The sequence below is a fragment of the Heterodontus francisci genome, chromosome 3 (assembly GCF_036365525.1).
Source record: "Heterodontus francisci isolate sHetFra1 chromosome 3, sHetFra1.hap1, whole genome shotgun sequence".
Taxonomy (NCBI): domain Eukaryota; kingdom Metazoa; phylum Chordata; class Chondrichthyes; order Heterodontiformes; family Heterodontidae; genus Heterodontus; species Heterodontus francisci.
This window is the reverse complement of record NC_090373.1, coordinates 163,531,144-163,557,030: the sequence shown is the minus strand read 5'-3', so window position 1 is coordinate 163,557,030 and position 25,887 is coordinate 163,531,144. Positions and strand designations below refer to the sequence as shown.

At 46.2% G+C, this 25,887-nt stretch overlaps 2 protein-coding genes across 2 annotated transcripts in view; both read left to right on the top strand.

Annotated features, from left to right (window-relative positions):
* The window catches only part of LOC137367154 (uncharacterized), a 94,907-nt gene extending 73,186 nt beyond the window's left edge, over positions 1 to 21,721 (top strand). The window contains exons 5-6 of the mRNA XM_068028592.1: positions 11,318 to 11,486; positions 21,569 to 21,721. Coding sequence (XP_067884693.1) covers positions 11,318 to 11,486; positions 21,569 to 21,721 — 322 coding nt within the window. The remainder of the gene's footprint in view (positions 1 to 11,317; positions 11,487 to 21,568) is intronic.
* The window catches only part of ddo (D-aspartate oxidase), a 249,199-nt gene continuing 244,971 nt past the window's right edge, over positions 21,660 to 25,887 (top strand). The window contains exon 1 of the mRNA XM_068027308.1: positions 21,660 to 21,784. The gene's annotated coding sequence lies outside the window, so the exon portion shown is untranslated. The remainder of the gene's footprint in view (positions 21,785 to 25,887) is intronic.

Below are 25,887 nucleotides of genomic sequence, written 5' to 3'. Positions count from 1 at the left end.
TCCTTGTAGACCAGATCAGGAGCTGTGCTCAGAGTCACGAGCAAAGTCACAAGGGGAGAGACCTTGTCACCCAGCAACCAGTCTGAAATGTGATGGCTTTGCTAAAATAAAGGTGCCACAGAGGGACTGGCGACAGGATGAATGAATCATGATTGCTGCCCGGAAAATGGGAACAGAGCTGCATGATTTTCTACCTGTGTTCGCAAACAAGCTGAAGGAGTGAAATCCTTTTCTATTGACTGTGATACTATGCTAGTGATGGAGAGCACAAAAGGTAATTGCTCGCCCCTTGGTCTCTGGGGAAGGCTGCAAGTCTAGTGCGAAGTCTAGTGCTCATTGTCCAGCTTCGCTCTGTCTGTGGGGAAAGGGATGTCAGTGTAGAAAGCCTCAGTGACCTCCCTCATACAACAATGGGCTGCAAGCTGAGAGATGTTGCTGAAATCCTACTCCATTTAATCGGGACAGTGATCTTGAGAGCCACAGGCAGTTCTCTCCATGCCCTGGTACAAAGCTTGAGTTGCGACTGCAGATGGCAGAGAGTCATCGAGTCATACAGCATAGGAACAGGCCCTTCAGCCCACCGCGTCCATGCCGACCATAATGCCTATCTATACTAATCCCACCTGCCTGCATTAATTCCATATCCCTCTATGCCTTGCTCATTCAAATACCTGTCCAGATGCCTCCAGATGCAAGACATAGCTCAGTGACAGTCTCCTTTATGAAATGGAAGGACCTGAGACATTGCTCCTCTTTGAAGACCCATTGTAGGTGTGGCCTTGTTAGAGGATGGATAATCTTACTTGTAAGTTACTACTCAGAATAATAAGTTTTACAGCATTAATAACTACTATTGACAATAGTTCAACATACACTTAACACCAGCAGTAACGGCAAAAGGTTGCGAGTTCACCGGAGAATTCACACAAGTTAATAGTTTTGAATTATCCAGGTTGATCAGGACGAATTCTGAGGTATCTCCTGCAGCATCCATTCTTTTATATCCACTTTTTATGCTTCAGCATTTCCTAATCTTCCTTTCATGTCCTTATGAATAACTTCAGTTTTATGCATCCTGATTAATCTGTCAATCAAATATTTAGGCTGAAAGCAGTAACAGACATTCATCAACGATCAAAAGGCCTTCTAACAATCTGTCAGGGTCTTACCCTTCCATCCATCAAGGCTGCATTTCATTGACAGAGCTAACCTTCCAAATTTGCTTTCACATCCAATCCTTTCCTGTAACTATCATAACAACATCATATTCCCCCTATGAAGTTAAAAGGATGCAAAGAGGCTCCAATGTGATTTGGACAAGTTGTGTGAGTGGGCAAATGCATGGCAGATGCAGCATAATGTGGATAAATGTGAGGTAATCTACTTTGATTGTAAAAACAGAAAGACAGATTATCATTTGAATGGTGATAGATTGGGAAAGAGGGAGGTGCAACGAGACCTGGGTGTCCTTGTACACCACTCGCTGAAAGCAAGCATTCAGGTGCAGCAAGCAGTTAGGAAGGCGAATGGTATGTTGGCCTTCATTGCAAGAGGATTTGAGTACAGGATCAGGGATGTCTTACTGCAGTTATACAGGGCCTTGGTGAGACCACATCTGGAGTATTGTGTGCAGTTTTGGTCTCCTTATTGGAGGAAGGATGTTCTTGCCATGGAGGGAGTGTGAAGAAAATTTACTAGGCTGATTCCTGGGATGGCAGGATTGATGTATGAGGAGAGATTGGGTCGACGAGGCCTATATTCACTAGCGTTTAGAAGAATGAGAGGGGATCTCATAGAAACCTATAAAATTCTAACAGGACTAGACAGGCTAGATGCAGGGAGGATGTTCCCGAATGCTGGGGAATCCAGAACCAGGGGTCACAGTCTCAGGATACGGGGTAAGCCATTTAGAACCAAGATGAGGAGAAATTTCTTCATTGAGAGGGTGGTGAACCTATGGAATTCTCTACCGCAGAAGACAGTGGAGGCCAAGTCATTAAATATATTCAAGAAGGAGATAGATATATTTCTTAATGCCAAAGGGATCAAGGGATATGGGAAGAAAGTGGGAACAGGGTACTGAATTAGACGATCAGCTATGATCTTTTTTGAATGGTGGAGCAGGCCTGATGGGCTGAATGGCCTACTCCTCCCTCCTATTTTCTATGTGTCTATGTTGCTATGAAAGATGAATAGCCAATAAGATGCTGTGTTTTCTACACACCCACTCAGGTCTATAAACTCTCAGTCTTGCTACAAATGTGTTACAGAACCTGTTTATATCAAATGGATAATTAAACTGCCTGTGAGATCAGCTACAATTGTAAAGTTACTGGACACAGTTAATGTAAAAAAATTAATATAAAGAGGAATCAATAGCTGTGTCATCTGATTACCCTTTCCTAACACTGCCTCTGCAAACTGTCCCTGTTCTTTTCTGTCTTCCTTGCTTCTCTTCTTCCTCCTCTAGACCCAAAGTCAGTTCCACCTGACCACCCACCACTGCAGTAAAATGTTTAGAAGACAGTCAAATAAAGTGCAGCAGCAGCAAAATCTCCTTCTCAGCAGTCACAAGGAAGTTTTCACAGTCAGAAACCAGAACAGAAAATGGCAAGAGGTTAACCAGCACCCTCTAATGCCAAATCAGCAAATAACTTTGAAGGAATGGATGAGGCCCTTAAAGAGCACTGTTGAAAGGTCCTTCCTGTCTGACAGCTCACGAGTTGCTGAGCAACTTAATCAGGTGGTGAGCAGCCCGGTTTTGCAAACAGCATGGACCATAACTTGAATAATTTATTGTTTGAAATAGTTCTGGCCTGCACCTTAAACACCTATGAAGCAACATGTTCCAATATGATGGGTAGAGCACCTCCAACACATGATGACACACTCCCCCCCCCACCCCCATTTCTTTTTTTAATCCAGAATTTATTGCCCATCTCTAATGGCCCTTGAAATACAACTGGATGTCTTACTAGGCCATGTCAGAGGGAAGTTGCAGAACCGGGCTGCCCTGATGCCAGACTCATCACAGTTTGCAGAGGCAGTGTTAGGAAAGGGTTAATCAGATGACACAGCTATTGATTCCTTTTTATATTAATTTTTTTTACATTAACTGTGTCCAGTAACTTTACAATTGTAGCTGATCTCACAGGCAGTTTAATTATCCATTGGATATAAACAGGTTCTGAGACCACACTGCTGTGGGCCTGGAGTCACAGATAGGCTCAGATCAGCAGATTCCCTTTTCTCAAGGATATTACTGAACTACATGGGTTTTATATCAATTCAGTATTTCCATGGTCACCATTACCAATATTAGCTTTTTTTATTACTTCCAAATTTATTTAATTAACTGAATGTAAATTCCCCACCTGCCATGGCGGGTTTTAAATTCATGTCCCGAGATCATTAGTCCAGGCTTACTAGTCCAGTAACATAACCATTATGGTACTTCACCCCACTATTGAATACGTAGAAGTTCAGTTTTGCACCAGAAATGCATGCACAGTAACAGTGAATTTCTAGGACACAGATTTTGATCATGACAGACTTGGGGGGGAATTTTATGCTCATGAATTTTATGAATTTTTCCCACCACCATCTTGCCTCCGCCAAAATTTAGTCCGGGGCGGAAGGACCTGTGAACGGCCTTCCCACCCCACCACCAATTGAGGCCCTTAACTGGGTAATTAACCCCCAAGAAAGGGCCTCTTCCTGCTGCAGCCACAATCAGCCATGTGGTGGGTGGCCCAGTTGCTGCACAGGAAGCACGGCACAATAAACAGCTCCAGGGGGAGGGGAGGGGAGGTCCCTCATTAAAAGGCACTTAGTGCTTGAACAAGAGACATGGCAGCGGGAACGAGTGGGGGTGCTGCTGAGGGCCACACCCCCCCACCCCTCCCGCCCTTGCTGCAAACCCCTACCCGTGAGCCCCACACCGCGAGAGCCCTCCTGCCCTGTCCTACTTGAGGCCTGGTTACAGCGATACTCCACGGTCTCCGGTACATGCACCATCAGCAAAAGTCACCGCCTCTGCGGTGGTGCAGGAGCTGCCAGCCTCTGATTGGCTGGCAGCTCTCCAAGGGTGGGACTTCTGACGATGGGGTCCTAGATCCTGTGGAAGGCCCATTGCTATCCACTTAAATGCCTGATTGGCACTAAATTCGGCAGGCCTTCAAGAGAAGAAGTGATGTGAGGACCTTGGCATGGCTTTTTCTAGCCCTCGAGAGCCCTGCCGTGAGAATAAAACTCCCCCTTGAAGATTCGCAGTCACTCTGGTATGCTTCTGCTATAACTTTGGAAGGAATCTGCAAGAATGACCAAAAACTAGGCCATTGCTGTAAAGGTGGGTTCTGAGACTCAGAGCAGGGATTCCAAACTTTTGCATTTTCGTACTCCGAGCTTACGTTGGGGTCTGATGTTCAGTTGATTCAGATGTGGCTGGCCAGACCAGATGTACCGCCCAAACCCACTAGTAGTTGTGGGGCCTACCTGGGAACCCTGGGTCTAAATTTTCATCAGTGTGGGGAAGGGATGGTTGGTGCGGGGAACAAGGCACTGGGACAACGGCCTTCATCACCTGGACTCTTTAACTTCTTCAGCAGGTGGGCTCAGATGCTGGTGGAGCAGATGTAGTTCTGGCCCACCGAAGGGACACAAATCACTAGATGATTCCTGACCCCACAAACCTCGGCTGAAATCCAGGTACATCATGATACTGATGCTGGGATACACCATCCCATAGGTTTTTGGGGCTTTGATATGCATACATAACCTGTAGTGTTAGCTGTGACTGTCCCCCCAGTCCATGGCATTAGCGTGGCTTAAGAGCCAGAAGAAGACGTGTCTTTTGTTTCTGGAGGTGCTTTTAACTCTGCCCGTTTGAACAGGGGGTAGGTTTGTGCTTAAAATCTCTGCAAAGTCATTACCTTTGTTATTGTTGCTTCCAGCTGTCTGCCATTTTAACCCCAAAGTTTTCAGAGTTGGCTGAGGCAGCTGCCTTGAATATTTATACACTCGGGTCCCATGATGCCATGCCCTTTAACACAAAACCGTGGGTGCCCAACCCACTATAAAACCTAGCCAGATTGGTGTCTCAGAGCCACTTGTCCCAATATTTACAGGGAGGCAGCAATCCTGCTCCTCCCTAGCCCACAAGGGGTGCTATAACAAAGAACAAAGAACAGTACAGCACAGGAACAGGCCATTCGGCCCTCCAAGCCTGCGCCGATCTTGATGCCTGCCTAAACTAAAACCTTCTGCACTTCCGGGGACCGTATCCCTCTATTCCCATCCTATTCATGTATTTGTCAAGATGCCTCTTAAATGTCGCTATCGTACCTGCTTCCACCACCTCCCCCGGCAGCAAGTTCCAGGCACTCACTACCCTCTGTGTAAAGAACTTGCCTCGCACATCCCCTCTAAACTTTGCCCCTCTCACCTTAAACCTATGTCCCCTAGTAACTGACTCTTCCACCCTGGGAAAAAGCTTCTGACTATAAAAGGCACTTAGCTTCTTTAGCTCCCAATTGCACTGTGAGAGCCTGTTTTAAACATGCTAATAAAGAATTTTGCCTCTATAAGGCATTTCCGCATGCAAGTGGTGGGTTCGAGGCACATTCCCCGTTTAAAATTTCTCCCACCCATCTTGGTGGGTTAACGCTGAGGCCACTGAAACAGTATCAAGGTGATGAATTTAATTCCCAATGTAAAAATTGCCTTCCATTCATTTCCCAACTCATGCTGCCATTTCATATAAGAAGGTTTAATAACTCTACAAGACACTCCCCTAGTGGCCTTGGCAAAGTGCATGCCCGGCTGCTATTCCTCGTGTGGGTGCCACCTCAGGAAAGTCGTCCTCCTCCGTGGTGTCTTCTCAGGAAGCTCTTGAAGGAGAAGCTCTTGAGAAGGATGTGGAGAAAAGGGATGAGTTAGTGGATAGTAGTAGGAAGCTGGACAACAGCCAGTGACAGTCTTGAGAGTGCAGCTTGGAACTGTGGAATTTGCTGAATGTTTACTGTGGTGAATGAAGGGTTACATGTAATAGGCAGCCACCCGGCTCAGTGAAGCCACCAGCCTTGCCTTCCTCGATTCTCATGGTTTTGCCTGGGCCATTAATCTCCAGGACTTCTTGCTCTGTTTAGGTGAAGGTTGAGTCTTGGTTCTCTCCTTGGCACCATGTACTGCAGAATGAGCATTAGAGAATTACTGAGTGTGTGTGTGTGTTTGGAATATGAAGGATGTGATGAATATAAAGCCGTGTGTGGAATCTGAATTAAGGAAGGAAAGCTGGGAGAAGTTGCTTGCTGTGAGAAGAGACTGCTGCTAGTGCGTGGTGTGAAGACAGCAAAGGAAAATGTGAGTGTGTTAGGAATAAGAGAGGTGCTGCAGTGTGCTCTTGCTGAAGGATGTGTTGGAGGGGAGGGAATTGTTGAGAGTGCTGAGAGAGGGGGTAAAAGCACTATTGTCAGGTGCTGCTGAGAAAGGTGAATCAGCAAAGAGCTGTTCACACCCTTGCTGCCCTTGGGAGGTCATTTAACTTCTTGCTTCACTGAAGCCAGGTCCTGGGGGTGATGATCGACACATTGACCCTGTCAGCCAGCACTGTACAGGCCTGCTGGATAGTGGCCTTAGGGATGCTCCGGCAGCCACTGGAGGACTGCATCGCCATCCTTGCCCTGACCTCCTCCACCAGGGCCTCCAGGCAGGCATCAAAAAACCTGAGGACAGGCCTCTGACTCATTTCTGAGCACTGCTCCCTGCCCAAGTATGACAGAGATCTGAAAGCAGGGCGTGAAAGCTTGCTGTAAGAGGTGTTAAAATATCTTGCCTTAACAGGCACATTCCCACTTCAAATGGGCTTTGAGAGACTGCTAGAAACTATGGGGAGAAAGTGGGCAGATGCCCATTTCTGTACACAATAGGCTAGACAGCCTGTCAATCTTGTTTTTTTTATTTGTTCATGGGATGTGGGCATCACTGACCAGGCCTTGACCTGCGTAGCTTGCTAGACCATTTAAGTCAACCATATTGCTGTGGGTCTGGAGTCACATATAGGCCTGACCAAGTAAGGACGGCAGATTTCCTTCCCTAGTGAACCAGATGGGTTTTTACAACGATTGACTCATGGTCACCATTGGACTAGCTTTTTTTTAAAATTCCAGATTTATTAAGTGAATTCAAATTTCCCCATCTGCCGTGGTGGGTTTAGAACCCATGTCTCCAGAGCACTTGCCTGGCCCTCTGGATTACTAGTCTAGTGATATTACCACCACACCACCACCTCCCCTGAATTGCATTACAATGAGTGCTGGGAGTTAACATCGCTCAAGCCTCATGGTTGCATCATCTTGGAGCTTCTGCACACCGTGCACCCAACCCCCACCCCAGCCTCCCACCACCTCCCCTTCCCCCGCTCCAACCCCTCCCCCTACCTCCCCTTCCCCTGCCCCAACCCCTCCGCCCACCTCCCTTCCCCCACTCCAACCCCTCCCCCCACCTCCCCTTCCCCCGACCCAACCCCTCCCCTACCTCCCCTTCCCCCTGCCCCAACCCCTCCACCCACCTCCCCTGCCCCAACCCCTCCCCACCTCCCCTTCCCCCTGCCCCAACCCCTCCCCCCACCTCCCCTTCCCCCAACCTCCCCCCACCTCCCCTTCCCCCTGCCCCAACCTCTCCCCCATCCCCCACACACCACTCCCACCCCATTGCGCCCCCCCCCCCCACCACCCCAAGTCTGCCTCAGTTCAGTTCTGAGTTAAAATCAGGGCTACAGTTTGCAAATAGAATGCATCGTTTCTCTTTTGTTTTTGACTAAAATCCACTTAAGCAGAGCTGACAGAATCAGGCCACATTTCCTCCTGGTCTAAGCTGCATGGCGCAAAGACAAGCTGTGACACAACAAATCAATTCATTTTTAAAAAAGGACTAAAATGTTGGAGCCAAGTTTACCTCGACTTCAGGCCAGGACTCAAATTCTTGAGTTTCACCCATGCCCGAAGCAGTGGCATTCAGATTGCCCTCTACAAACTTGGTGAGAATATGCCGTAATGTTGCCAAGACAAAATAGATATTGGGATCGGCATATATATGCGTGTGTTTTTTTAAGTTATGAGACATAACAAAGGGGCCAGCTGAACATGATTACAACAAGGACGTTCATTAGTCTGTGGAATTTGCCTGTTGGAATCCACAAATTGTGGTTAATTATGTATCTGAATCTCTGTGCACAAAGAGACACTGTCTTGGAGTTCCAAGACCTGTAGAACCAACTGCAACTTGCATTTATCTTATGCCTTTAATGCAGAAAATATACCGAGGCACTTGACAGAGAGGGAAAAAAGAAATAAAGGAACGGATTCTTAAGCAATGGAAGGAGTGTTAGAAGAGATGAAAAGATGGGTTTTCAGAAAGTTTTAAAGGTAGTGGAGCGACAGCTCGAGAGGTTTATAGAGAGAATTCAGGAGAGTAGAATCGAGGATTTGTCACCAATGGTAGGGCGAAGGGAAGGCAGACTGCACAAAAGAGTTGGAGGACTGAAGGATAGAGGACAGGATATAAGGAGGTTACAGGTGTTGTGGGACAACTCAGTCACCACATGAGGAGACCCAGGTACAGGTTTTGATCCTTTATTCAAGCATATGCAGGGAGAGTCCACCTTGGGCAATTCAAGATAGTGCTCTGATATCACACACAAAGACACAAACTTATATACTGTCCTTCTCACGAAATATGATCAAACAATGGATGATTGATCATACACTGTACTGAATACACAGTTCTAGTATTTATCAGTGCCCATTCCAGATATCTCTCGCCTGAGTCCATTATCTCTTTGTTTCACATTAGTCAAACATTCACTCCCTAATCCTGTCTTTGCCCTAACAGCCTGTCTGTTTCTTTCTCATCCTGACTGTTGAGGTGCCTTTCAAATACATAGCTTAATTCTGCTTAATCCCTTTACAGGGATAGGGTTGGCCAAAGGCCACTATTGAATCCACCTTTCCTAAAGGAATTGATTATCTGAAGAGAAAAAAATTTGCAGGGGAGTGGGACTAGCTGAATAACACTTGCAACGAGCTGGCACAGACAAGACAGGCTGAATGGCCTCCTTCTGTGCTGTAACCTTTCTACGATTCTATGAAATGAGGCCTGACGGTCTCTATTAAATTGGTGATGTGCAAAGTTCTTGACAACAAAGAGTGATCGAAGATTGAGCTGCTGGTGTCTCAGGTCATGGGGATCAAGGGGTCGAAAGGTCAGGGATGAAAGGCCCTGATCTTCAGGTGGTTTCGGGGGGGGAGGGGGGGTGGGGGTGTGGGTGGCAGGATTGGAGACCGGAGGATTTGTGGCTGGGATGGATCAAGGATCAGTAGTTGTGTGGTTTGGGGTCAAGGAGGGGACAGGAGTTCAGAAGTAAGGCGGGGAGCAGCGGCGATTGGATGGGGCAGGGTTTGGCCCATGTCCTTTTAAATGGGGGTTTGGGAGCAGCTACTCTGCTCCTCCCTGTTCCACGTTCAGCTCAGTATATTTAAAAAACTTACCTTGTTGGTAACAGGTGGCCGGTCCCCAAGGTCTCACTTTCCTCCTGACAAACCAATCTTGCAGTGGGGGCATCAAACAGGTGTTCGGCCCCTTACCTGCATATATAAAGACTCAAAAGCCTGCATCAGGCATGGGCACTGCTCAATGATTCTTTGTCCATTCCCAACATGAAATTGGCACTTCTGAACAGAAATGTGTACGTGCTTCCTTTCTCCATGTAAAGAGTTTTGTAAGCCGTTAAATCCCAAGAAATGAGTGCAGTTCACCTGAATTTACAGGCCCAAGGTACGTAATGGCTGATAAGGTTGAAACAAATCTGGTGATGAATGACTAGACCAGTTGATATAGTTCTTAGGGCTAAAGGGATCAAGGGATACGGGGAGAAAGTGGGAACAGGGCACTAAGTTTGGATGATCAGCCATGGTCATATTGAAAGGCGGTACAGCCTTGAAGGGCCAAATGCCCTACTCCTGCTCCTATTTTCTATGTTTCTATGTTGTGGGCCAGGTGTACTTGAGCTTGTAGAAAGAGGAGTGAAAATGGACAAATGGATTGGCTGGATTTCGTGAGTTAGTGGCAATCAGAGCACTGAATGTAGAGGTGGAAAAGATGGGTGGAGGAATAAAGGAAAGGGAATCAGGAATTACAGAGTGAATTAGTGTGAGAATTGGGGAAGAGACTTTCCATGGGCGGATAGTGAGGGTGGTAGATCGCCACCCCTCCCCCGCCCATCTCTCAGATTGTCCATTCACTTTTGAACAACACCCTTGTTGTCCGTGAGTTTATTGTGGATGATTGCGTTGATATCATGGCCTTGATGAGGGTTGATGACACCTTGCCCATAATAAAGACTCCCCACCTGGCTATACCTTTCATCCCGTGCCTCACACAGACCCCTGCAATGGCAGTGGGCGCTTATCAATAGATTTTTTTTTCTATGCATTTCATGTGATGTGGGTGTCACTGGCCAGGCCAGCATTTGTTGTGCATCCCTAACTGCCCTTGAGAAGGTGGTGGTGAGCTGCCTTCTTGAACCGCTGCAGTCCATGTGAAGTAGGTACACCCACAGTGCTGTTAGGAAGGGAGTTCCAGGATTTTGACCCAGCGACAGTGAAGGAACCACTATATCGTTCCAAGTCAGGATGGTGTGTGACTTGGAGGGGAACTTGCAGGTGATGGCGTTCCCATGCATCTGCTGCCATTGTCCTTCTGGGTGGTAGAGGTCGCGAATTTGAAAGGTGCCGTCGAAGGAGGCATGGTGAATTGCTGCAGTGCATCTTGTAGATGGTACACACTGCTGTCCCTGTGCATCGGTGGTGGAGGGAGTGAATGTTGAAGGTGGTGGATGGGGTGCCAGTCAAGTGGGCTACTTTGACCTGGATGGTGTTGAGCTTCTTTAATGTTTCACAGTGATTTTAGCTTACCCCCTCAGTGAGCCTTTTCCTCACTGCACTCTAACTGTAATTGCAAATGGACCAATCAGACAGGTTTTCTTCCGCTTAAACAAGAAAGGTGTAAGTTTATTAGCCTTATTACTCGAACCCGGTTAAAGTTACTAAAATATGCGACGCAACTAACGCTAACATGCTTACGAGAGAAACACACACACAAATAGATACAGAGGGGAAGAAAAAATTGGGGGGGAGGTGAAGTAGAGTTTTTAATAGAGGGAATTCCGTTACTATGTGGAAATGTTCTTGATCAACGTTGAAGTCTTGGTGCTCTTGCTGGGGCCCAGTGCACAATTACCAACTTGCTTCTCTGGTACCAGAAGGCTGAAGAAATGCTCTGTCTTGAGGCTGAAGGTGCCACCGTGGGACCCTGGGACTTCACTGAAGAGAGAGACAGCGAGAGAGAGCTTCCTTCTCTTTGGTCTTCAAAGTGCTGTCTGTTACCTTTCTGTGTGGCACAATTCAAACAGTCCCCAGTTTGGCCAGCAGGTAAGTCATGTGACCATCTCTTTGTTTGAAATAGAGGGTCTTAGAGGGTTGCTGGACTTCAGAGTCTCCCAGACACTTAGTGGAAGGGTGGGGAGGGGGGCGGGGCAGTGGTGGATGGGGGGTGGTGTGGGGAGGTGGAGTGCTGACTCTTACACAGACAAGATGTGGATCATCACTGTTGCCCAGACCAATCTATTTAATTGAATCAGTGAGCACTTCCATTGTCTCTCTATTCAACTGTCTCTCAGAATGCAAATGTGCAACCATGGTTTCAGCTGCACAGTTCTGTTTTTTATTAAACAAGTTCTGTGCAATGTCCAGGGAAAATAAAAGTTCAAGTTGTGTCGTAATTTCCTTCACACCTCCACCCTCGCCGAATGAAATGCGACATTAAGGGAGCATTTCATTATAATTTAGAGGGGAGATAAAGTACGGGAAAGCACACATGCATTTCTCTCATTCAGAAATCTTAAAATTGTTACAGACTGTCTTTCCTTTATAGCAGTGCTGCTTTAAATTGCCGCTTTTCCCTGAGGTTGGTCTGAGATAGTTATGTGTTGCCCAAGGGGTTTAAAGTTTCTTCACTGTCAGCTTGCAATACGTTGGGAATGGGCATCCCAATAAACATGTGATTTTTGGGGAGGTTTGGGGTTTGCACAATTCCATGATTGTCTAGGATGCCTTTGTTCCTGTTGGGATTTGCAGGGAGATGGTTAGATTTAATTAGCCCTGATTTGGAGCTCTGATCGTGGGTGTCAGCAGTGGGTGGATCCACTCTGACCTCACGTTCAGTGCTCTGGTGAGTCATGTAGGCTATTGCAGAAAATACGGAAGTATGGGGTTGAAGGTGATTTAGAGCTTTGGATCAGAAATTGGCTAGCTGAAAGAAGACAGAGGGGTGGTTGATGGCAAATGTTCATCCTGGAGTTTAGTTACTAGTGGTGTACCGCAAGGATCTGTTTTGGGGCCACTGCTGTTTGTCATTTTTATAAATGACCTGGAAGAGGGTGTAGAAGGGTGGGTTAGTAAATTTGCAGATGACACTAAGGTCGGTGGAGTTGTGGATAGTGCCGAAGGATGTTGTAGGGTACAGAGGGACATAGATAGGCTGCAGAGCTGGGCTGAGAGATGGCAAATGGAGTTTAATGCGGAAAAGTGTGAGGTGATTCACTTCGGAAGGAGTAACAGGAATGCAGAGTACTGGGCTAATGGGAAGATTCTTGGTAGTGTAGAGGAACAGAGAGATCTTGGTGTCCAGGTGCATAAATCCCTGAAGGTTGCCACCCAGGTTAATAGGGCTGTTAAGAAGGCATATGGTGTGTTAGCTTTTATTAGTAGGGGGATCGAGTTTCGGAGCCACGAGGTCATGCTGCAGCTGTACAAAACTCTGGTGAGACCGCACCTGGAGTATTGCGTGCAGTTCTGGTCACCGCATTATAGGAAGGATGTGGAAGCTATGGAAAGGGTGCAGAGGAGATTTACTAGGATGTTGCCTGGTATGGAGGGAAGGTCTTACGAGGAAAGGCTGAGGGACTTGAGGTTGTTTTCATTGGAGAGAAGGAGGAGGAGAAGTGACTTAATAGAGAGATATAAGATAATCAGAGGGTTAGATAGGGTGGATAGTGAGCGTCTTTTTCCTCGGATGGTGATGGCAAACACGAGGGGACATAGCTTCAAGTTGAGGGGTGATAGATATAGGACAGATGTGAGAGGTAGTTTCTTTACTCAGAGAGTAGTAAGGGCGTGGAATGCCCTGCCTGCAGCAGTAGTAGATTCGCCAACTTTAAGGGCATTTAAGTGGTCATTGGATAGACATATGGATGAAAATGGAATAGTGTAGGTCAGATGGTTTCACAGGTCGGCGCAACATCGAGGGCCGAAGGGCCTGTACTGCGCTGTAATGTTCTAATTCTAATTCTAATTCTAAAAAAATGCAAGTGCTATTCACTTCAGGACATTGCTGGTTCTCTTTGCTCCTGACTGTGGGGGCGGATTCTGTGCTAATCTTCCCTTTGTCCTCTGGGACATTCCTGCTTGCAGGTAGTTGTCCAGATTCTACTGCACTCCCCTGCGTCACTTCGACTAGGTGAGGCATTACCCTCACTGCTTCACTGCCCTCTTGAAGACTTTCTTTGTCCCTGCAGGTTTCTGCAAATGCTGTTAGCAACCCTGGTGGGGTGCTTCTGGTGTCTGCATTTACATAGGAGGATGTGGGGTCTACTTTTTTCAACATTTCAGCGTGGTGGAAGTGGTGGCAACCAATGATTTCAAAAGGAAATTGGATGGGCACTTGAAGAAAATAAACTTGCAGGGCTACAGGGATTGAGCAGGGGAGTGGGACTGACTAGACAACTCCATGGAGAGCCAGCATGGACTCGACAGGTTGAATGGCCTCCTTCTATGCTGTAAATGACTCTATGACTTGCCTTTATTAACCGAGCTGTAGAATATAAGAACTGCGAGGTTATATTGGAACTGTATAAAACACTGGCTAGGCCACAACTGGAGTTCTGCGTGCAGTTCTGGTCCCGCACTATAAGAAAGCTCTGATTGCACTAAAAAGGGTGCAGAGGAAATTTATGAGGATGTTGCCTGAACTGGCGAATTTTAGTTATGAAGAAAGATTGGATAGACTAGGGTTGTTTTCTTTGGAACAGAGAAGGTGGAGGGGAGACCGAATTGAAGTATATAAAATTATGAGGAGTGGATAGAGTGGATAAACAGGCCCTATTCCCCATGGTTGAGGGGTCCATAACCAGGGGCAGAGATTTAGGGTAAGAGGCAGGAGGTTTAGAGGGGATTTGAGGGGAAATACTTTCACCCAGAAGGTGGTGGGGAACTCACTGCCTGAAAGAACGGGAGAGGCAGAAACCCTCAAAACATTGAAAAAGTAATTGGATATGCACTTGAAGAGCCGTAACCTATAAGGCTACAGACCAAGAACTGGAAAGTGGGATTAGGCTGGATGGCTACCTGTCGGCCGGCATCAGCACAATGAGCTGAATGGTCTCCTTTTGTGCGGTAAATTTCTATGATTCTATGATTTAGGGGTGGTGCATATCGTACGGCAAATTCTTGCCAGTTTTGTACCCCTGAAAAATGTATAAAATAGACCCCAGAATGTTGAGATGCAGCTGATAGAACCCTTGTGTTCAAAAGTAGACCATACAGATCGTGAGCTGGTTTTATTGAATACAGTGAATCTGGCAAGACCAAGCGCAGACTGGGTGACCGCTTTGTGGAACATCTCCGCTCAGTCCGCAAGCAGGACCCTGAGCTTCCGGTTGCTTGCCATTTCAACACTCCCCCCTGCTCTCATGCTCTCATCTCTGTCCTGGGATTGCTGCAGTGTTCCAGTGAACATCAACGCAAGCTCGAGGAACAGCATCTCATCTACCGATTAGGCACACTACAGCCTGCCGGACTGAACATTGAGTTCAATAATTTCAGAGCATGACAGCCCCCCATTTTACTTTCATTTTTAGTTATTTTTTCTTCCTTTTTTTTACATTCTTTTTTACATTTTTGACAATCGTTTTTTGCATTTATTTCATTTCATCTTAGTTTGTTCAGTTTGCTTACCCACTGTTTTTTTCAGGTTTGCACTTGCTGCTGTTCAATATTCAGTGTATTCACACCTAATCTGTACTAATGCTTTGTCTTTCAACACACCATTAACATATTGTTTGCCTTTGCTCCGTGACCTTTTGGTCAGCTATGTGGCCTGGTCCAATCTGCACCTTCTCCTTTGTTATCTCTTGCCCCACCCCCACCTCACTTGCTTATAATCTGTGACTTTTCTAATATTTGTCAGTTCCGAAGAAGGGTCACTGACCCAAACGTTAACTCTGCTTCTCTTTCCCCAGATGCTGCCAGACCTGCTGAGTGATTCCAGCATTTCTTGTTTTTGTTTCTGACAAATCTCTTATCTGTTTGGTCACTTTTTGAGGTCCCAAGTCCATTGTTTGTAGATGTATACATGAATGCAGGCACACGATCCAGATTAATTAAATCAAAACAGCTTTATCAAAGCATGTCTGGGAAATTATTTTCTCACTTTCCCAATCATCCTGGTGGTACAGGTCAGGTCAAACTACCTCACTGTGATGTGAAAATACCAACACGTTGCATGTACCTGGCTTCATCATGACAAAAGTGGCTCAGCACCATCCCATTCATCTCTTTTTTTCTTCCCCCTCTCTCAGAAAGACAATGGGGGAGAATCACCGTGTGGTTCTCACCCTAACTTTGACGGAAGTTCGGCAGAGACACTGCATCTGATTTTTCTAGGGTTTCAGCTATTCTTCCGCCAAGGTTGGCAGAACCCCACGAAACTTCCAGGTGTGTTCTTCTGTCAAAGAGAAAGTAACTGGGGATAGGTACTCTGAATGGTAAGCACATAGCCCTAGGTTTGTGTGAAAGAAAAGAAAGACTTGTATTTATATAGCGCCTTTCCCAACCACATCTCAAAGCCCTTTACAGCCAATGAAGTACTTTTGAAGTGTAGTCACTGTTGAAGGAAACATGGCAGTCCGTTTGCACACAGCAAAAGTTGTTTGAACATTTAGTTTTTAAAATAACCTTGTTCACTGTAGTGCTCTGTAATTCTCCATTATATTAGTGGAGCAAACAAGCTGCTGGGCTACTGGAAGCCAATAACATTCCCTTGTCAGGCATCGACTCCTTCACTTGGTGACCCATTCCATCTGTCCTTTATGAATTTGGGTCCTGATTCACCATTCACCAGCTGTGATTTTCTACCACTTCACCACTTCTCCATCAGCAAAGTTGTTTCAAGAAGCTTGGTATGATGTCAAACACTTCCTTTCAAAGAGTTGAATACTCTTTAGCAACTCTGGACAAGTTACAAGAGAAAACCTGCCTTTGATACATAAGAGAGGCGAACTATCTCTATTTTTGATCATAATTTCCAACCATTCTTTCCTCTTTGGAAATGCTCTTTTTCTCCATTTTATCAATGTTACTATGGTGATTTCTCCTCTTAACCTTTTTTCACATCCTACATCCTCTTCCTTTTCCCTACATTCCTACTCTGTTGGAATCAAGGATTGTCACACAGCCATCTGCTCTGATTCTTACATCATCTTAAAAACATGGAATTCCTTACTTGACACAATCCTTTCTTTTACAATCATTGTGCTTTTAAAACCCAAGGCCACGTGCTAGTGAATATAGAAATAGGAGAATACACCTGATGAATGCGTGGCTGGAGGGATGGTGCAGGAGGGAGGGCTTCAGATTTCCGGGGCATTGGGACCGGTTCTGGGGAAGGTGGGACTTGTACAAGCTGGACGGTCTACTCCTGAACAGGACTGGGACGAATATCCGTGCAGGAAGGTTTGCTTATGCAGTTGGGGATGGTTTAAACTAGTTTGGAAGGGGGATGGGAACCTGAGGGCAGTTTCAGATAGGACAATTTCAGGGCAGGGAATGGGAGGCAGAAAATTAGCGAGTGACTCTGAAAGACAGAAGAAGCAAAGGTTAAAAAGTGTGCAGTACAGGAAGTTGGCAGTGTTAAAAGGTATTTATTTAAATGCAAGGAGTATAGCAAATAAAGCAGATGAGCTGAGGGCACAGATAGACACATGGCAACACGATTTCATTGCTATAATGGAAACCTTGCTTAAAGAGTGGCATGAATGACAGCTCAACATCCGTGGATGTAGAGTTTTCAGACAGGATAGAGAGGGAGATAAAAAAGGAGGGGGTGCAGCATTATTGGTTAAAGAATCAATAACAGCTATGAGAAGGGATGATATGCTAAATGAATCATCAAATGAGGCCATATGGGTTGAGCTCAGAAATAAAAAAAGGGGCAGCCACACTACTGGGAGTGCACTATAGACCTCCAAATAGTGAGAGGGAGATAGAAGAACAAATATGTAGGCAAATTTCTGAGTGCAAAAACTATAGGGCAATAATAGTTGGGGATTTCAACTACCCGAATATCAACTGGGGTACAAACAGTGCAAAGGGCACAGAGGGCACAAAATTCTTGAACTGCATTTAAGAGAACTTTTTTAGCCTGCACGTAACAAGCCCAACGAGATGGGGCGCAATTCTAGATTTAGTCTTTGGTAATGAAGCTGGGCAAGTGGATGAAGTTGCAGTGGGTGACCATTTTGGAGATAGTGACCATAATACAGTTAGTTTTTTATAATCATGGAAAAGAACAAAGATAATACAGGAGTAAAAGTTCTAAACTGGGGGAAGGCAAATTTTAAGAAGCTGAGAGGTGACCTGCGGAAGTGGACTGGATACAGCTACTTGAAAGAAAATCAGTGGCAAACCAGTGGGAGGCATTCAAAAGCGAGATTATACAGGCACAGTGTAGGCATGTCCCCACAAAGATAAAGGGTCGTACTGCCAAATTTAGAGCCCCCTAGTTACCTAGAAGCTTACAGGGTAAGTTAAAGCAGAAAAAGAAAGCTTATGACGATCACAAAAAAATTAATACTTTAGAAAGCCTAGGGGAGTATAGAGAGTGCAGGGGTGAAGTAAAAAAGGAAATTAGAAAAGCAAAGGGAGGACATGAAAAATGATTGGCAGGTAAAATCAAGGAAAACCCGAAGATGTTTTATCAGTACATTAAGAGCAAAAGGATAACGAAGGAAAGGGTAGGGCCTATCAGAGATGTACAAGAGAACTTTTGCATGGATGCAGAAGATATGGGCAGGGTTCTTAATGAGTCTCTGTCTTCACAAAGAAGAGGGATGATCCAAACATTGTAGTTAAAGAGGAGGAGTGTGAAATATTGGATATGATAAGCATAATGAAAGAGGAAGTACTAGAGGGTCTGACATCCTTGAAAGTAGATAAATCGCCAGGGCCGGACGGATTGCATCCCAGGTTGTTAAGGGAAGTCAGGGAGGAAATAGTGGATGCACTGAGGATCATCTTCAAATCCCCATTGGATACGGGCGATGTGCCAGAGGATTGGAGGTCTGCGAACGTTATACCATTGTTTAAAAAGGGTGCGAGGGATAGGCCAAATAATCATAGGTCGGTCAGTCTGACCTCGATGATGGGTAAATTATTAGAATCAATTCTGAGGGACAGGATAATCTGCCATTTAGAAAGGCACAGATTAATCAGGGATAGTCAGCTTGGATTTGTTAAGGAAAGATCATGTCTTATAAACTTGATTGAGTTTTTTGAGTAAGTAACAAGGAGGATTGATGAGGGAAGTGCAGTGGATGTGTACATGGATTTTTAGTAAGGCATTTGACAAGGTCCCACATGGCAGACTGGTCAGAAAAATGAAAGCCCATGGGATACAGGGGAATGTGGCAGGTTGGATCCAAAATTGGCTCAGTGACAGGAAACAAAGGGTAGTCGTCGGTGGATGTTTTTGCGAATGGAAAGTGGTTTCCAGTGGCGTTCCACAGGGCTCAGTGTTGGGTCCCTTGCTGTTTGTGGTATTTATTAATGATTTGGACATAAATGTGGGAGGCATGATTGGGAAATTTGCTGATGACACAAAAATTAGTCATGTATTTGATAGAGAAGCATGGCAGACTGTCGACTCCAGAATGATATCAATGGTTTGGTTGAGTGGGCAGAAAAGTGGCAAATGGAATTCAGTTCAGAAAAGTGTGAGGTAATGCATTTGGGGAGGGCAAATAAAGTGAGGGAATACACAATAAACGGGAGGATATTGAGAGGGGTAGAAGAAATGAGAGACCTTGGAGTGCATGTCCACAGGTCCCTGAAGGTGGCAGGACAGGTAGATAAAGTGGTGAAGAAGGCATATGGAATGCTTTCCTTTATTGGTCAAGGTATAGAATTCAAAAGCAGGGATGTAATGCTAGAACTGGGATTAGAATGGGTGGATCGTTTTTCAGCCAGCACAGACACCATGGGCCAAGAGGCCTCTTTCTGTGCCTTAAACTTTCTATGATTCTATTCTATTTTAACTGTATAAAACACTGGTTAGGCCACAGCTGGAGTATTGCGTACAGTTCTGGTCACCACATTACAGGAAGGTCATAATTGCTGTGGAGGGAGTACAGAGGAGATTTGCAAGAATGTTGCCAAGGCTTGAAAGTTGCAGCTATGAGGAAAGATTGGATTGGCTTGGGTTGTTTTCCTTAGAACAGAGGAGGTTGAGGGGTGACTTAATTGAGGTGTACAAAATTATGAGGGGCCTGACTAGAGTAGACAGGAAGGACCTGTTTCCCTTAACGGAGAGGTCAATAACCAGGGGGCACAGATTTAAGGTGATTGGTAAAAGGATCAGAGGGGACATGAGGAAAAACATTTTCACCCAGAGGGTGATGGGTGCCTGGAATTCACTGCCAGGAGCGGTGTTGGAGGCAGAAACCCTCAACATATTTAACAGGTACCTGAACATGCACCTGAAGTGCTGTAACCTGCAAGGCTACAGGCCAGGTGCTGGAAGGTGGGATTAGATTGGGCGGCTAGTTTTTTTGGCCGGCGCAGACACAATGGACTGAATGACCTCCTTCTGTGCCATAGTTTTTCTATAATTCTATGGTTCTAATCCGAGTTGGTGTCATCCATCATTACTTTCTGATTTTGATGGTTTTCTCTTATTTTGTTCCACCTTTATGGCGTGCAAACAGTCTGGGATGAATTTTCACTTCGGGGATGGGAAACGGGAGCTGGGACTATTTCTGGGTCCTGAGCCTGTCCCAGTTGGGGAACAGTCATTCATAGGGATTTTGAATGGGGCATCCCCTTAATTGGCATGGAGACAGGTTCCCTATCCAAATAAGGGCGGCACGTGGGCTTTTGAAGCTGGAGGGCCAATCAGAGGCCTACCAGCTTCAGAGCAGCACCCGGCTTCAGTAAAGGCTAAGTAACTGAGAGAGCGCTTCGACATGAAGGTGCCCTCTCACCAACTTTCTTAAAAATTCAAGTTTAAAATAGAGAAAGAAGCCAGGCCACCACTGTGGGAGGGGAGTCCCTCTACAGGATGGCCTTTGGCTGCACCCATACCCAAGCCAACAGGGAGGTCCTATAGGCCTGCCTGGAGTGCTGGCATCCTCCAGGCATTTGGAACTGCCTCCGTCGCAATGGGAAACTGGAGGCTGACTGGAAATTCCCAGTCAGCCTTCTTTAAGTATTGTTAACTAGGCTTTTAATGAGCCTAATTGGCTGCCCACCTCGAGGGGGTGGGTAGCCTTGCCAGGTCTGAACCCAGTTCACCCACAATGGCCAGTACCGGGAATGGTTTCTGGAAACAGGCACGCAAACCGTTTCTGGTATTTTCGGGCATCATCCACCTCCATTCCCAACCACAGTGGGACCCGAAAATCTTGCCCTCTGTGTTCAGACTAATTAAAAGCTATTTTCCTGTATCGTTTCCTGTCTTGTCACATTTTGTTTCACCAGTGGAGACAACATATCCAAGGGTGGAAAAGGAAGATATCAAAAAAGGATATGGACTTGAAATCACTGAGATTCTTTTTGTTTATATACAATGCCTTGTTTTATTTGAAACAGTTATCAAGTGTTCACAGTTCAGATGGTCCTTGTCCTTGACAGTTAAATATTGTGCAATCATTAAGCTAAAAATCTGTATTGCCTAACTTTGTAAAACTGGTTCCTTTTATACTGATTAACGTATTGTTTTTCTTTTCAAAACCAAATGATCTCTGTCTTTATTCAACAGAATAGGATGACTCATTACCTGAATACACCAGGAAAACTTTAATTGTTACATAACACCTTTGATAAAGGAAATTGTATTTGAATAAGTACATAGTTCAAGTACACAAGTTTATCAGGTGCAGCATGAGATAGTAAATTGGATCCAAGTTATAAAAGCTTGGCCTGTTGATGTATATTCACTACAGTTTAATACTGTTCAATGATGATTTCAATCCTTCCCTGCATGCTCCGAAAGGTCAATTCACTAAAGTTTTGGTGCCATTTTAAAATGCCTGAAGAAACTATAAAAGGTCTTTTTGTAACACTCAAAATTGGAAATCGATCAAAAGCAATGGTTATCAACACTCTTGGATGCTGAAATCATTTACCATATTTTATGTCAAGAAGTAATGATTCAAGTTGTACTTTTAACTATGTGATCATAGATCCAAAGGTTGTCCTCCAAATACAGGAGGAGCAAAGGACACTTGCATGCTAAAACCCTTCAGCGAATCACATTATTACAACTTAGACTAAGAATCTGGAACATTTCATATGAAAAGCCAGCAGGAAGAAGAGTCGAGAAGGGAATGATCTGAATAGATCTGAAGCCAGCAGCCTTCATAATTTGCAAAATAAGGAACGATAAATCCTGGGATAAGGCAGGTTAACTGCATATTCATCATAGTACTTGTTTTCTTGTGGAATTTGGGAAAATTTGATTAGGAAAACAGTGCAATACTGTATTTAATCTTTACTATATTGTTGTGATGTGACTTTTTTTTAAAAAGTATTTAATTATGGAAGAACTGCAAAACAATTATTCTTAAACGTTTCCTGACTCCTCTGGTGACACTGCCCAACTAATCCATACAGACTGGGTAGGTCCTAAATTCTAATCCAGTCTCTGTTGAATTGGTTGATCTCACATAGGGGAACTTCAACAGGTCTCTGTGTTCCTGAGAAAGGATGGGGAAAATTGATTCTGAGTTCACCTTTCTGATTGCTATCCAGTGACATGGGCAGCTGTACATTCAGCTGCTAAGGTCCTAAGTTCCTTCTTGGGATGTGGGGGTCGCTGGCAAGGCCAGCATTTATTACCCATCCCTAATTGGCTCTGAAGTGCCCTCCCTATAACCCTCCTTGCCTCTTTACCTCCCTCTCCTTCTTCGAACCTACCTCTGGTCAAGCTTTTGCCAACCTGACCTATTTATTATCTCATGTCGTGTCAGTGTTAAATTTTGTTTGACAATGCTCTTGCAAAGTTCCCCGGGACATTTTACGATGTTAAAGGCACTATGGGAAGGTAAGTTGTTGGTGTTGCTGGATGTAGGAGGACATTAGGTGAGGACAGACACAGTGGTGATGATACCGAAGGTTGAATAGCCTGCTGCCACTCAGTACAGACTCTTGGAAGAAAAATGACCAATTTGGACAAGTTCTGGGAAGTCAGCCAACACAGGTGGGACCTTCCTCCAACAAGGAATTAATGGGGATGAAATTGTTTTTTAGTGAAAGCATGAACTAGCCAATGATAAACTAACATCCCATAATACTCCACACCCAATTTTCTTTCCAGTGAAGTCAGTGGAAGGCGAAGCAGCAGCAGAGGGTGAAAACAGGCAGCAAAGCCCAGGGGCGGAAGGTGGAGACAGGCAGTAAAGCCCAGGGGCAAAGGGTGAAGACAGGCAGTAAAGCCAAGGGGCAAAGGGTGGACAGGCAGTAAAGCCCAGGGACAGAGGGTGGAGACAGGCAGTAAAGCCAAGGGGCAAAGGGTGGACAGGCAGTAAAGCCCAGGGGCAGAGGGTGAGCACAGGCAGCAAAGCCCAGGGGCAAAGGGTGAGCACAGGCAGCAAAGCCCAGGGGCAGAGGGTGGAGACAGGCAGTAAAGCCCAGGGGCAGAGGGTGACAGAAAGGCTGTAAAGCCCAGGGGCAGAGGGTGAAGACAGGCAGTAAAGCCCAGGGGCAGAGGGTGAAGACAGGCAGTAAATCCCAGGGGCAGAGGGTGAAGACAGGCAGTAAAGCCCAGGGGCAGAGGGTGAGCACAGGCAGCAAAGCCCAGGGGCAAAGGGTGGACAGGCAGTAAAGCCCAGGGGCAGAGGGTGAGCACAGGCAGCAAAGCCCAGGGGCAGAGGGTGACAGAAAGGCTGTAAAGCCCAGGGGCAGAGGGTGAAGACAGGCAGTAAAGCCCAGGGGCAGAGGGTGAAGACAGGCAGTAAATCCCAGGGGCAGAGGGTGAAGACAGGCAGTAAAGCCCAGGGGCAGAGGGTGAAGATAGGCAGTAAAGCCCAGGGGCAGAGGGTGAAGACAGGCAGCATAGCCCAGAGGCAGAGGGTGAAGACTGGCAGCAAAGCCCAGGGGCAGAGGGTGTAGACAGGCAGTAAAGCCCAGGGGCAGAGGGTGACAGCAGGCAGTAAATCCTAAGGGCAGAGGGTGAAGATAGGCAGTAAAGCCCAGGGGCAGAGGGTGACAGCAGGCAGTAAATCCTAAGGGCAGAGGGTGAAGATAGGCAGTAAAGCCCAGGGGCAGAGGGTGAAGATAGACAGTAAAGCCCAGGGGCAGAGGGTGAAGACAGGCAGTAAAGCCCAGGGGCAGAGGGTGACAGCAGGCAGTAAAGCCCAGGGGCAGAGGGTGAAGACAGGCAGTAAAGCCCAGGGGCAGAGGGTGACAGCAGGCAGTAAAGCCCAGGGGCAGAGGGTGACAGCAGGCAGTAAAGCCCAGGGGCAGAAGGTGACAGCAGGCAGTAAAGCCCAGGGGCAGAGGGTGACAGCAGGCAGTAAAGCCCAGGGGCAGAGGGTGACAGCAGGCAGTAAAGCCCAGGGGCAGAGGGTGAAGACAGGCAGTAAAGCCCAGGGGCAGAGGGTGAAGACAGGCAGTAAAGCCCAGGGGCAGAGGGTGACAGCAGGCAGTAAAGCCCAGGGGCAGAAGGTGACAGCAGGCAGTAAAGCCCAGGGGCAAAGGGTGAAGACAGGCAGCAAAGCCCAGGGGCAGAGGATGAAGACAGGCAGTAAAGCCCAGGGACAGAGGGTGAAGACAGGCATAATCAACATTTGACATGTGGGAGTCTTTCAAACATCAGCTGATTAGAATCCAGCACCAGCATGTTCCTGTGAGGAAGAAAGACAAGTTTGGGAAGTTTCGGGAAGCTTGGATAACACGGGATATTGTGAGCCTAGTCAAAAAGAAAAAGGAAGCATTCGTAAGGGCTGGAAGGCTAGGAATAGATGAAGCACTTGTGGAATATAAAGACAGTAGGAAGGAACTTAAGCAAGGAGTCAGGAGGGCTAAAAGGGGTTGTGAAAAGTCATTGGCAAACAGGATTAAGGAAAATCCCAAGGCTTTTTATACATATATGAAGAGCTAGAGGGTAACCAGGGAAAGGGTTGGCCCACTTAAGGACAGAGATGGGAATCTATGTGTGGAGCCAGAGGAAATGGGCGAGGTACTAAATGAGTACTTTGCATCAGTATTCACCAAAGAGAAGGACTTGGTGGATGATGAGCCTAGGGAAGGGAGTGTAGATAGTCTCAGTCATCTCATTATCAAAAAGGAGGAGGTGTTGGGTGTCTTGCAAAGCATTAAGGTAGATAAGTCTCCAGGGCCTGATGGGATCTACCCCAGAATACTGAGGGAGGCAAGGGAAGAAATTTCCGGGGCCTTGACAGAAATCTTTGCATCCTCTTTGGCTACAGTTGAGGTCCCAGAGGACTGGAGAATAGCCAATGTTGTTCCTTTGTTTAAGAAGGGTGGCAAGGATAATCCAGGAAATTATGGGCCGGTGAGCCTTACGTCAGTGGTAGGGAAACTATTAGAGAGGATTATTCGGGACAGGATTTACTCCCATTTGGAAACAAACGAACTTATTAGCGAGAGACAGCATGGTTTTGTGAAGGGGAGGTCGTGTCTTACTAATTTGAGTTTTTTGAGGAAGTGACGAAGATGATTGATGAAGGAAGGGCAGTGGATGTTATCCATATGGACTTTAGGAAAGCCTTTGACAAGATCCCTTATGGCAGACTGGTACAAAAGGTGAAGTCACACGGGATCAGAGGTGAGCTGGCAAGATGGATACAGAACTGGCTCTGTCATAGAAGACAGAGGGTAGCAGTGGAAGGGTGCTTTTCTGAATGGAGGGATGTGACTAATGGTGTTCCGCAGGGATCAGTGCTGGGACCTTTGCTGTTTGCAGTATATATAAACGATTTGGATGAAAATGTAGCTGGTCTGATTAGTAAGTTTGCGGACGACACAAAGGTTGGTGGAGTTGCGGATAGTGATGAGGATTGTCAGAGGATACAGCAGGTTATAGATCAGTTGGAGACTTGGGCGGAGAAATGGCAGATGGAGTTTAATCTGGACAAATGTGAGGTAATGCATCTTGGAAGATCTAATACAGGCAGAGAGATCTGGGCGTACAGGTCCACAGGTCACTGAAAGTGGCAACGCAGGTGGATAAGGTAGTCAAGAAGGCATACGGCATGCTTGCCTTCATCGGTCGGGGCATAGAGTATAAAAATTGGCAAGTCATGTTGCAGTTGGACAGAACCTTAGTTAGGCCACACTTAGAACCCCCCACACCCTCTCCCCCCGGCTGCTCGGCGACATGACCACAATTTAAATATTTGAATAAATTAAAATTACTCTCCTGTCGCCTCCTGATGTCACACCACGATCTTCACTCTGGTGGCCGGCACTACCGCGCCTTCAGATCCCCATCTGGGGAAACGAGGTGCAATACTGGTGGGGAGGGGGCGGAGATAAGTTT